This window comes from Myxine glutinosa, chromosome 10, assembly GCF_964187855.1.
Source record: "Myxine glutinosa chromosome 10, kmMyxGlut1.1, whole genome shotgun sequence".
Lineage (NCBI taxonomy): Eukaryota > Metazoa > Chordata > Myxini > Myxiniformes > Myxinidae > Myxine > Myxine glutinosa.
In genome coordinates, this window is record NC_136270.1 from 107679634 (window position 1) to 107693239 (window position 13606).

General features: G+C 45.7%; 1 protein-coding gene across 4 annotated transcripts in view; it reads left to right on the plus strand.

Annotated features, from left to right (window-relative positions):
- GALNT11 (polypeptide N-acetylgalactosaminyltransferase 11) overlaps nucleotides 1–13606 on the plus strand; it is a 99456-nt gene that overhangs the window by 37523 nt on the left and 48327 nt on the right. For all 4 annotated transcript variants that reach the window (XM_078785984.1, XM_078785985.1, XM_078785987.1 and 1 more), the window contains exon 7: nucleotides 10733–10850. In XM_078785984.1, coding sequence (XP_078642110.1) covers nucleotides 10733–10850 — 118 coding nt within the window. The remainder of the gene's footprint in view (nucleotides 1–10732; nucleotides 10851–13606) is intronic.

Below are 13606 nucleotides of genomic sequence, written 5' to 3' on the forward strand. Positions count from 1 at the left end.
ACATCCTCAGATAATTAAATACATGTTTTAATCCAAGCGTGCATCCTCGCACCCGCTCCACCACCACCTTCCAACCACCGCAGGTGCACCTGAACTCCATGGCACACCCGCAACTCCCTCAAAATCAGTGTTCAAAGACATGACTCCATGGACAGCCAGAAAGCCAGACAAATACGGACACACACACACAGAGATAGACACAGGTGGGTTATCGCCTGCATTCTGTACAAATTCCATGTTCCTGTCCATAAGTTGGCCCATCAAGTGTAACCCCTTTCACGAAACCTTTTCTGAGGGTCAAATGTAACAGACAGCCAAGACGGACCGGCAAATAGGCAGGGGCAAACCCCGAGGCCCCAGACACCATCACCACACACATACCCCGCATCACATAGGAGTATCAATGAGCCGGACAGCAAATGCCATATGTCTTCGTCCCAAATCGAGGGCAAATTTTCACAATGGCAAACAATTAATATATTGTCCACATTCATCTTGGTCACCCCAACCCATCCTGGCTCTCCCCAAGAGCTCCGTGTCCGGACAGCCAGACAGATAAACAGACCGGGTGAAACCATAACCATCCATCCTTCCGATTGGACTCAGCACACATGCCGCCCGCTCACCAGTCATGTACACTCAGCACCCATAAATGGCACACGCCAGCATCACATGTCATTCTTGCCTTCATTCAACGCATTCTGCCATCCCAAGTCGGCCAAATACAAGCCCCGGCCTTGCCGTTGAATAAACACCCAGTCGGTTGACAGCCTATCATTTTTGACTTTTACTCCCATTCTCCCTTGCTACATCTGGAGAGCCGTTAATGTGGGGATGTAATTGAACACTTGTTTTAAAGCCCTGTCTACACATGCTCTCCATAACATACTCATTATTCCCTGCCAATTTTCCCCAGCAGACTGAGTCCCACATGGCATCTCAAAATCTAAACTGATACCTTTTATTTCTTCCCCAAATTTACTCAATCAATTTTCACCTTCACAACATATAAATAATATCATTCCAAAGTACTCATCCGGATTGCCCAACGCCTGCAGGCAATTTGGGGAACCCCTTGTCAATCAATGACACACATCAATGACACACACACAATAAACACAAATTCACGCTGCTATGACAGATCATTCATTCCCTTATACACACATACCATGTGACTGACCCTTCATTCTCCATACAATACAGTATAAATTCATGCACACTCATGCACACTCCAATCCTACCTACCTGTGAACTTACCTGGCCCCTTGCTGTGAGCCTATCCATCCCTTGGTTTCTACCTGGATTTCTTTCTTCCTGTGCTTTATCTGCTTCTTCCTCTGCTCTTGAAGTCTCAGCACTTCTCCTGCCTTTCTCCTATCTGGTACCTGCGCTTTTCTGATTCCAGTTTAATTTATCCTTCTCCAAAAATCACATAAACATTTCCTATTTCCACATATAAGAAATAACCAATATCTCCCTTGAGATACAAAACAAAAACGCTTCCAACTCTAGCATCCCAAAGTCTTCCTTGGAAGCATGCTCGACAATGCAGCACCGCTTCCACTCAGCACACAACATACATGTGCTCACTCCAACACATCACTTCAAGCCACCTCATCACTCGCATTGTTCACACACACGAATGCGTCCCCTGCTTGTGCACAGCATGGTCCGCATTCCTGTCTCGATTCCGTCCCACCTCGCTGTTCCCCGCGAGGCAGCTACTCCGTTGCCTCGGTAACCTGCCTGCATGTCTCGGCTCGCGTGTTCACAGCTGGATTCCACACACCTCGTACATTATAATCCTCTCTGTTTTATTTCTCCAGATCTAACCTCATCTCTTGTCCAGAAAGAGCTAATACTTGACCTACCTATAGCATATTGTCAGAACTCCTTCCTTTGGGTAAAAACTGCACCGGATGTGCATGCCTTAAATCCTGAGACAGGACAAAGAAGGCCTTGAGGGGGGGGTGGGGGGGGGGGGGTTTATCAGATACACACATCCAGTGCGTAGCTTAACGTAAAATACTCATCGTCCTACCTTCCTTGGGCTAGTCCCTCCAGCGGGTCGAAGATCGGGCCGCCCCCCGATCTCTAATACCCTTCTCTTAACACAGTACTCACGCCGGAGTATTCTTAACACCAATATCTATTACCCATTCTTATCCTTATTCTTCCATATCCTTATAAAGGTGCAACCACCCGATGCGGCTGGTTGCATCATTTTCTTACCTGGCTCATTTTAATCCTTTATTCGCCTGACTCGGCCACCCGAATGCGTCGAATACACGCACTCCGTCTCCAGAACTCAAATCATTCTAGTTTACTTCAGATTGAGTATTACTCCGACATACCTTAATCTCCCTTAAGATATTTAATTAACGTGCACGGAACATTTTCCCGTCCATGCGCCCAGGCGGTCGCTCCCAGCGCACGGCAGCACGACCCCCATTTGCAAGAAGCAGCTCGTGATGCGTACAAGGCGCAAGGAAGCGCCCCGAGGCCATCCACCGAAAAATCCTGCCTTTTAGTTTACCGCGCCGATATTTCCCTAATCCGGTCCTCCCGCGGCGCTAACTCGCGGTCAATGCTTGTATAGCGCTTCTAACTTGTCTAACTTATCACCCATGCCAGGGCTTTTCTAAAGGGGTTCTCCCTTCTTAACTTAGCTTAACACTTATCCTGGCCATCCTCCTTGGGTCTTCGTTAGCCCGCAGCCAATACTTTCTCTGGTTACTATCAACCCCATCAACTCCATCTTGTCTCTAGACTGCCCTGCCTGGGAAGTTCTTGGCTTTACCAAGAAGTCCCCCCTTTTTGCTAACTGACCCCCATTTCTTGGTTCATCAATAGACAACTTGTTACCCGAGCCAAATAGGCCTGTACTTACACACCAGATTCCAATTTGTTCGTGATCCAAGCACGGAACGACGAAATGGAAGACAGACAGCCTGGATGAGTAAACGGAGCTCAATTTGGAAAGACCCCTCAGTATGAAAGCTCACGTTAATCGAATCAGTGCTGGCCAGCCTCTCCGCTGTCTCCACAGGGTCTGCCTCCCAAATATCACTCAGAGTCGGATCCCACTTCTGACACCAAAACTGACGAGAATAGAACCATGTTCCACACCTTGAGTTCAAGAGATAACAAGATTTAATGATGAACCAATATCACAGCGCTGTGGAGGGTGTAAGAGTCATACCATTCACAATTGAACAGCATGGCCACATACACTCCTAGAAAATTGGCAACCAAGAGTTTCTTTATATACACAAAATTATACAAAAAATCTCCGCTGAAAAATGAGCACGGACAAAGGAAAAACTGGCTCGACCTCGACATCTCCCACCGAAACCCTATCTTCTTTGGCATGGGGAGAAAGAGCACAAGAGCACCGTGACATTCTCAAAACGTATCTTCCATGTTGGCTTTTGGTCAAGGACAGACAGACGCGTTTTCACTAGGGGGTCTAACGGAGCAAGCGGTTTCACTATCTTTCTACATTTTTTGGCACAGTTGGAAAATATAGCATAGTTAAAAAGCAAGAGGGAACATAGTAAGCTTAATCCTTTTCACAAAGCAACCATTATTAAATGCAAACCACAATTACATAAGGCACAATAAAAGGCATGATCTCGACATATATATATATATCAATTACCCCAGGTGGCTAGGATTTCTATAAATTAACCCCCATGCCATTCGAGCCAAAGAAACCTGCAAAAAGCAACCAAGATAATATAGAAAAGGTGAGCCTTTTGCTGTTTCAGACTCTACCCAGGTTCCTTTGCAGCTGCAGACATTCACAAGTAGCACACACATGAGCATTCCAATGGTACACGCTCCTTCAGCTGCCTGACCGGTGTCATCACTTGTTTGGCGAGTGAGTCATTAGCGACAATGTAGCCCGAAAAGCACAACACAGAGGCTTCCAAGAATGTACCACATACAATGCCAATATGAGTTAACATACAGCACGTGAAGAAGTAAGTACACCCCATGTAAAGTTTTGACTTTTTCAACATATTTCAACATACAGCTATTTGATCTTCATTTCAAAAATATTTATATCAACTTCAACAACCTCAAGTGGGCGTTTCTTATAACTGTCTACCAGTCTCTGACATCGACTGGGAGAAATTTTTGCCCACTCCTCCATGCAGAATTCTTTCAGCTGTGCGATGTTTGAGGGGTTTCTTGCATGCACAACAACAACAACAGACATTTTAAGGCCATTTTCCCTGCAAGAGCGGGGGTTAGCCATGCGGTCCCCATGACAATCTTCTGCATTTTGCCCTATTTTCTGCATCTCCCCTTGTTAACCCCCTTGCCCGCATTTCTTCTTCCACCATCTTTAGCCAAGTCTTTCTCGGTCTTCCCCGTCCTCTACTTCCTTCTACATTCATTTCCATCACTCTTCTCAACCAGTCACTTTCATCCTTCCTCAACACATGACCAAACCATCTGAAACTGTTTCTCTTCACAGCATCCATCACAGGCTCTATTCCCATCATCTTTCGCAATTCATTATTTGTCCTCCTCTCTCTCAACGATACTCCACACATCCACCGAACCATTCGCATTTCCACCCTTTCCAGCCTTCGTTGCTGCTCTACGTTCATTACCCATGTCTCGTTCCCATAAATCATAACACTTCTCACACATGCAGCATACACCTTTCCCTTCAGCTTCAACGACACTCCCCTCCTCGTCAGCACGCCACTCAGTTTCCGAAACTTCTTCCATGCACATCTCACTCGAGCAACCGTTGCCGAGTCTGATCCACCTTCTCCATTCAGCATGTCTCCGAGGTAACAAAATGTTTTCACACCTTCCAGCTTCATGCCATCTCCAAGATCCAACTCAACATTTCCTCCATCTGCAGCTCCCTCTGTGCACACCTTACACTTGAATGTAGCTGCCACACTTGTTAATGACCCTCTCAAACCACTACATTTTTGATGAACCCATTCAGCGCACATTGTACATTGAATGGAATTCACTCCGACACCCTTCCTGCACACAGCACACGGCCACTTCCCAGTTCTCTCCACCTCACCACATGCTTTACCACTTGCCATCACCTTCGTTTTTCCGATATTCACCTTCAGACCTTTTGTCTCCATGCATTCCTTCCACTTGTTCATCTTCTCCTTCAGTCCATCCATACTTTCTGCAATCAACACCAGATCATCTGCATACAACAACTCCCACGGCAAACCCTACTTTACGTTCCGAGCCAGCACCTCCATCACAGCTACAAATAGTAGTGGACTTAGTACCGACCCCTGATGCACTCCCACCTTCACCTCAAACTCACCACTGTTCCCGTCCTTCGTCCTTACAGCTGTGCACGCTCTTTTGTACATTGCCATCACTACTCTGATCAACCATTCCTCCACTCCTAACTTCCTCAATGCCCATGTCACTACTTCATGTGGAACCCCATGGAATGCTTTCTCCAGATCAACAAACCCAAGAAACAACTTCTTCCTCTTCTCCATGTACTTCTCCTGCACCTGCCTCACAATAAAAAGCGTGTCTGTCGTTACTCTTCCTGGCATAAATCCAAACTGCATTTCATCAATCTTCACTTTCTTCCTTATCCTCCTCTCCAACACCCTTTCCAATACCTTCATTCCATGCTCCAATAACTTTATCGCTCGATACGAGCCACAGTCCAGAGGGTCACCTTTCCCCTTGTATAGAGGGAGAAGGGTACTCAGTTCCCAATCCACTGGAATGCGGCCTTCTTTCACCACCAGATTGCAGATCTCTGTCATTCTCTTCACACCCCAATTTCCCGCTGCCTTCAACATATCTCCCACAACTCCCGTCGGCCCTCCCGCTTTTCTACTCTTCATTGCTTTTATCGCTTCCTCAACTTCCTTCTCGGTTATCTTCTCTGCCGGTCCTAAAACTGGGTTACTCTCTATGTTGCCATCCCATTCATTCTCTGCATTCAACAGTATTTCCATATATCTCTTCCATCTTCCTTTAATTCCGTCTGGGTCCACAATGATTTGTCCCACTTCATCCTTCAAGCAACTCACCCCCATCACATCACACCTCTCTTTCGCTATCTGCTTTGCAATCCTGAATACCGCTCTCTGACCCTCTTCCAAATCCAAGCGTTCTCCGAACATTTTCCTGCATGCCTCCTGCGCCTTTGCTACCTCTTTCTTTGCAGCCTTCTTGGCTGCCTTATAACTTTCATGCTCTGCCTTTTCTGCCCCCATACCCTTCGCCTTCTGCCACTCCTTGAACTTCTTCCTCTGCTCGCCAATCTTCTTTCCAACTTCATCATACCACCACCATGTTTCTGAGTGCCTCGGTGGTCCTTTTGTCCATCCACATACCTCACCAACGGCTCCCAACAGACTATCTTTCATTGACATCCAACCACTTTCAAGCTCAACCACATCATCCTCTACCATACTCAGCCTCTCTTTTAATGCCTCCCTCACTGTCACCTCTTTCATCCTCCACCACCTTCATTCTCGGTTGGTACTTCACCCGCCGAGCTCTCCTCCCACCTTTCACCCTTATGTTGCAGACAACCAAGTGGTGCTGTGAAACAGCCTCCTCCCCCGGGATCACCTTTGTGTCCCGGAGGTGCCCCCTATCTCGCCTACGCACCAGCAGGTAGTCAACGGTTGTCGCCGATCCACCTGATGTGTATGTAACAAGCTTATTACCGTATCCTCTTTTTGGAACTGAGTATTACAAATCAACAAATCGGCTGATTCAGCAAACACCAAAATCCTTTCACTTTCTCCATTTCTCACACCATATCCGTAACCCCCATGAACTCCCTCAAAACCGTCCATACTCCTTCCCATATGTCCATTTAGGTCTCCTCCTACCGCAACTTCCTTATCTTTCACGTTTTCCATCAGCTTCTCTATTGCACACCAGAACTTGTCCTTCTCTTCATCGCTCCGACCAACCTGCGGAGCATATCCCGAGATGACGTTCACCAACAGCTTTCCAATCATCATTTTCACCATCATCAACCTTTCATTCACTCTAGTCACACTCACCACACTGTCTACAAACTCCTCAGAAAATAGGACACCAACACCATTCACGCCCTCCGGGCACCCTTGCCACACAAACATGTATTTCTGTCCCTGCCTACCCTTCACCATTCTCACACCACTTCCCTTCCATCTCGTCTCCTGCACACAACATATGTCCACTCTTCTTCTGACCAATACTTCCACCACTTATCCTGATCTCTCTGTCATTGTCCCTGCATTCCATGTCCCAAACCTCAGAAACCGATCTCCACGTCGGGCATCAGACGTTTCATCGTCATAAATGGAGTGATTTTCACCCTTGCTTCGATCGGGTTCCCCACCTTGAGTTTTGATGAGAGGGAGTGGGGTCCCCCATGGGGTACTTCGGGCTGTGCCCTGCCCATATGTAGTTGTAATTGTCATGGTGCTCTTTTTGAGGCAATGTTTTTATGGCTGGATGCCCTTGCTGACGCCAACCCTTTTAGTCGCCTCTTACGACACGCAGGGATATGGTGTACCTATTCTAAACTGGGGTACACACCGGGTAGTTTCTTGCATGCACAGCTCGTTTCAAATCCCCCCCACAACATCTGGATGGGATTTAGATCTGGGCTTAGACTTGGCCATTCCAGAACCCTCCATTTCTTTCTCTTCAGCCATTCCTTGGTGGATTTACTGGTATGTTTAGGGTCATTGTCATGTTGCAAGGTCCACCTTCGGTTGAGCTTCAACTTTCCGACAGATGGCCTCACATTATCCTCAAGCACCCTCTGGTACAATGAAGAATTCATAGTGGAGTCTATGATGGTGAGCTGCCCAGGCCCTGATGCCTCAAAGCTGCCCCAAACCATAATATTTCCACCACCATGCTTTTCTGTTTGTATCAGGTTCTTGTGGTCAAATGCTGTCTTTGGTTTTCGCCAAACATGTCTTCTGGCACTGTGGCCAAATAGCTCTACCTTTGACTCATCTGTCCAGAGCACATTGTTCCAGAAGTGCTGGTCTTTGCCTAGGTGTTCATTGGCAAACTTTAGTCTTGCCCTGATGTTCTTTCTGGACAGCAAAGGTTTCCTCCTGGCACACCTCCCATGTAGATCAAATTTGTGCAGCCTCTTTCTCATGGTAGACTCATGCACTTTGACATCAACAGTGGCAAGAGCTACCTGGAGGTCCCGTGATGACATTCTGGGGTTCTTAGAGACTTCTTTCAGCATCTTGCGGTCTGCTCTCGGGCTGAACTTGCTGGGGCGGCCTGGCCTGAACAAGTTGGCAGTTGTTTGGAATCTTCTCCACTTGTAGATGATCTTCCGGACAGTCGAATGATTGATTTCAAATTGTTTGGAGATCTTTTTAAATCCCGCCCAGACTCGTAGGCATCTCTTACTTTCTTTCTGAAGGTCTCAGAGAGCTCTTTTGATCGAGGCATGGTGACGCAGCACACTTCAACAACAAAGAGCAAACCAAAGTAAATGTCTGAGGTTTAAATAAGACAGGTTCCTCCAAGATCCTCTCTAACGATGTTCTAATCATTTGCATCTGATTCTTATTTTAGGTATTTGAAGTAGTGGTAAATGTAGGGGTGTACTTACTTTTTCCACATGCAAAATTTACATTTATGGTTATTTAAATTATACAATGGACTCCAAAATGTAAATGTTTCATGATATTTGTTGTATTATATCACCTTTATCTATCAATATTGTTGAAATGAAGATCAAATAGCTGTATGTTGAAATATGTTGAAAAAGTCAAAACTTTACATGGTGTGTACTTACTTTTTCACTTGATTGTACGTATAAACAAGATCCAATCACATCTCTTGTAATGGGAGGGAATAACCAATCAGCTCCTACAGAATCAATCACCGCTGGTAACTAGGATTTTCATAAATTTACGCCTATGCTCTTCCAGCCAAAGAAACCCGCATAAAGCAACAAATAAAAGCTACATAAGGTGAGAAATTTACTGAAAAGGGTTTTAAACTGTTACGTGGAAATAGAGAGTGGGGGCTCCATCGATAGATTGTCTTGTGAATAGTATGGACCGTGTGAATCGTGTATCTTACATTTCTGCCTGTATCAGGAAAAGTGTCAGAGGCAAGTCGTATTGTTAAACATGCACAGAGGAGGCTGTGAGTGTAAGCATTAAATCAGATGGGGTAATATTGGCGTATAACTTTTTTCACAGTCTCACCCTGTCACTACACAAGGATCATAAAATGAACTCGCCTATTTCCTCGGTCAACCACTGGTGGAATTGTAGTTTCTTGAATTTATAGGCCTTGCCATCAACCATAGCCTCTTCTGGGCTGACAATGTTTCAAAGCTGACCTTTAAAGCCAGCTGCAGACTGGGCATCCTCCGTTGCTCAAAGTATTTCCTTGAAAAATTTGAACTCCTCCCAACTGAGAAAGCCTTTAAACATTGCTCAGTGGAGTGCATCTCTCCCCTATGGGCTGGCGCCCCAGCATCACATCTGTCCCTCCTCCATTATGTGGAATCTATAGCTCTCAACATTATTGCCATCATCTCCCACAATTAAGCTGAAACACAAGATCTATTGGTCTCATATCACAGACAGTAGTGAGGCCTCTCTTTTCACACCTCTCTGGTCTAGCACCATCTGCTCTCTCAATTTATGTCAAACCCCCTCTGCCCCCCCCCCCCCCCTAACATCCTCCAGGATTTGTGTGTTTTTCGAATACATGGCCAAGGCCCCTGGAAGAGCTAGAGCACATTGGAATGGAACAAAATGGAAAGGGGGAAACATCAACAGCAGAGTAGAAGTGAGAGTGAGATCAAGGGGAGGGAGAGAAGGACACATGGGGTGAACAAGCTGCACCTAAGCTGAAACACAGCAAAAAGAGGAAGGGGAAAGTGGGGATGTTCTTCCTGTAACCCCTCCTGGTTTAATTCCAAAAGCCCAGGCTTTCCACCCACCTTCACTCCTTTGCTCCTATTTTCTCCCATTTGTGGAACTGTCTTCCAAAGATTGTTCAAGCACACGTTTCTCTCCAGGGCTTCAAGCAGGCTGTGTAAAATCATCCACCATCACTCACGATATTTTTCTACCCCGATTCACCATACCTAACCCAAACCTTTTACTTACACGTTACTATGCTCCTTCCCTGACTCTCTCCTGTTCCTTCCCTGGTCTCATATTTATTTATTTCCTTGCTTGTTGTGTCCAACACTTGCACCATTACCCCACTGTCAGTGTGTTGCCTTTTAATCCTTTCAACTCGCTCTTCCAGGAATCTAGATTTTGGATACAATTTTCTTTTAACCTGCTTTGAATTTTCTATGCTTGAGGTGTTCCAGATGGGTCCACTAAAAATGGGATTTGAGTGAGTTACTCAACTTGGGTAAACCTCATGAGAAATAGTGAGCCATATCAAATCTAACATCCAACCATAAATGTTGGTCTTGAAGCAATGGAACAAAATTGCTAAAGGCCAATGTACTTTGTTTTCATTGATACTTTTTTAACTAATGAAGATAACCAGTTCATCCAATTATTATTAAGTTACTGAGCTTTTGTGCTGCATTTTGGTAATGATTGGTTCAAATCAAAACCTATCTGGGAATATGTTTGGCAAATCTCATCCACTGGATGTCTTACGTATGTCAATGACTGCTGCTTTAGCAGTTATAGCATTGTATATATATTGGATGGAACTTTGAGAACTCTTAAATGTTCCCATTATTTAGGTCACCCACTATGGCAGGTGGACTTTTTGCGATGAGAAGGGACTACTTCAACCAGTTGGGGAAGTATGACCAAGGCATGGATATCTGGGGGGGAGAAAATCTGGAGATATCATTCAGGGTAAGCTTTAACTTCCCACTTTAATCTCCTACTATTTTATTTACCATACTCATATATTCCCTTAAAATGCCTGTTGTTGTGTTGTGTACTCATATATTCTCTGACAGATATCATAATTTGTTTTTTTCTTTTCTTTTATACATAGTCGAGGCTCATGGAAGAGCCAGGACACGGAACAGATCAGGACACAGCATAACAAAGGAAACACCAGGAGACAGGGTAAATACTAATAGCAGGGCAGATGGAGGAGGACGGGGACGGACAAACAAGGAATGCACGTAACGATGAGGGGTAAGGGAGAATGCAAGGGATGGACAAGATGGATGCATAAGCAAAATTTTGAGAGGTTGGGGATGGTTTAACAGGTGTAGAAAAGATTAGGGCTTTGGATGGGGGATGATGGTGGTGAACAGCTGTCTTGAGGACCCGGAGGGAAGTATTGGATTGAAGAGAGTGTGGAATGTGGTTCCGCAGGTGAGAAAAGAGAGGAATAAAGAGTGAAGGTGAGCAGAGACTCTTGATTATTGCAGTTTCACCAGGAGGGGTTTGCTGGTGGACCACGTGCGTCCTGCAGATACTTGGGGTGTAAAAGAACATGAAGAGGGTAGAGGGAGCAAGACCAGAAATTAGGCGGAAGAAGACAGAGAGACCAGTGACTTCCTGGCGATGGCAACGTGATAAGCCCATAAACTCAGCTTAATCACGAGGATTCCAATGATCTTGAAAGTCTTGGTTTCCACAACGTCAAGCTCAGTATGATGTGAGGCAGGGGAGTCATCCCAGAACAGAGAGCAATACTCCACTAAGCTGCGGATGAAAGCCTTGTAGGTGCATAGAAGCTCAGGTTTGCTAAGGAAGGACTTAATATTCTCATCGCAACTCAACATTCTCATCCTCCTCGACCTCAGCGCCACCTTTGACACCATCGATCACACCATCCTCCTCACCCGACTTGAAACCACCTTTAACGTTACTGGCACTGCCCTCTCTTGGATTAAATCATACCTCTCTGACAGACGCCAGTTCATCTCCATCAATAACTGCAAATCCCCCACTGCTCCCCTCCTCCAAGGTGTCCCCCAAGGTTCAGTTCTTGGCCCCCTCCTCTTCATCCTTTACCTGTCCCCCCTCGGTCACTTAATCCGCCGTCATGGCCTCCAATTCCACTGCTTCGCCGATGACATCCAGCTTTTCATCTCCACCAAGTCCATCTCCACCGCCACCCACTCTATCCTGACAAACTGCATCACTGAAATAAAATCCTGGCTTCAAATCAACTTCCTCAAACTTAACTATGATAAATCTGAAATAATCATCATTGGCCCAAAAACGCTCATAAAATCCACCAATAACTTTGCCCTCAACATCGACGGTATCCCAGTATCCAACTCCCCTCACAACCGGAATCTTGGCATCATCTTTGACCAAACCCTCTCCTTCGACAAATACACTAAACAGATCACAAAGACAGCCTTCTTTCACCTGAAAAACATCGCCCGTCTCCATCCATCCCTCTCCTCCATGGCTGCAGAAACCCTCATCCACGCTTTCATCACCTCCCGTCTGGACTACTGCAATGGCCTCCTCTATGGTTCACCCTCAACAATCACCAATAAACTTCAATACATTCAGAACTCCGCTGCCCGTCTACTCACCCATTCCCGGACCCGTGACCACATCACCCCCGTCCTTTACAAGTTTCACTGGCTCCCCATCTCCCAGAGAATCCAGTACAAAATCCTCCTCTTGACCTACAAAGCCCTCCATAACCTGGCCCCATCCTACCTGGCTGACCTCCTCTCCAGACACCCTCCCAACCGCAACCTCCGCTCTGCTGGTACCAACCTCCTGACCCTCCCCCCCCCCCCCCATCTGGACCAAATTCAGATCCTGGGGGGACAGGGCCTTCTCCATCGCTGCTCCCACCCTCTGGAACTCACTACCTCACACCATCAGAGACTCCTCCTCACTCACCACATTCTTTCCCTATTGATTCTTGTTTTTCTGCAATTGTTTTTATGTTTTGCTATGCATTATGTTTTGCACTCTGTCAAAGCGTCTTTGGGCTCCCTGAAAAGCGCTATATAAAATAAATGCATTATTATTATTATTATTATCTATATTATAATAGCCGTAGATGATTCTGTCTGTCTGTCTGTCTATCTGTTGGGTGTCTGTCCGGGGTGTGGCTTACTCGGTTTGCAGAGTAGCTCCACCCATAGCTCCACCCATTCTGGGAGTGGCTATAAACAAATATCCACCATTTTATTAACTCGCATAGCTTTGAGTCCTGTTTTGTAGGCCCGTGGTGTCTTGCTCTCCCCCAGTTTTATTTCAAATCAAATTCGATAAATCATTTCATTTTTCACAGTCGCTAACATAGTTTTAGACTCGGTTGAAAAAAAACGGGAAGAAAATCCGATGAAAGTTGCCGTTTATAGAACGAAATGAATTCTCAAAGGCCTGTAACTTCAAGGCCATTGAGTCTCTCTCACGCCTTTATCTCCAATCTAACTCACCATATGATTTCATTTTTATCGATGGTTTTACTTTTAGACTCGGTGTCAGCAATAATTGAGAACAATCCACACACGCGGGAAAATGCAGAGATATATTTTTTAAAATCGCGTCATGGTGTATCATACACCGCCCAACATGACACCGCCGGCAATGTGTCGATATATATTAAAAATTCGCTTTTGCTTTTCCGTTATGATATATTACTATTTCGTTTGATGATAGTCGTCACAAAAACG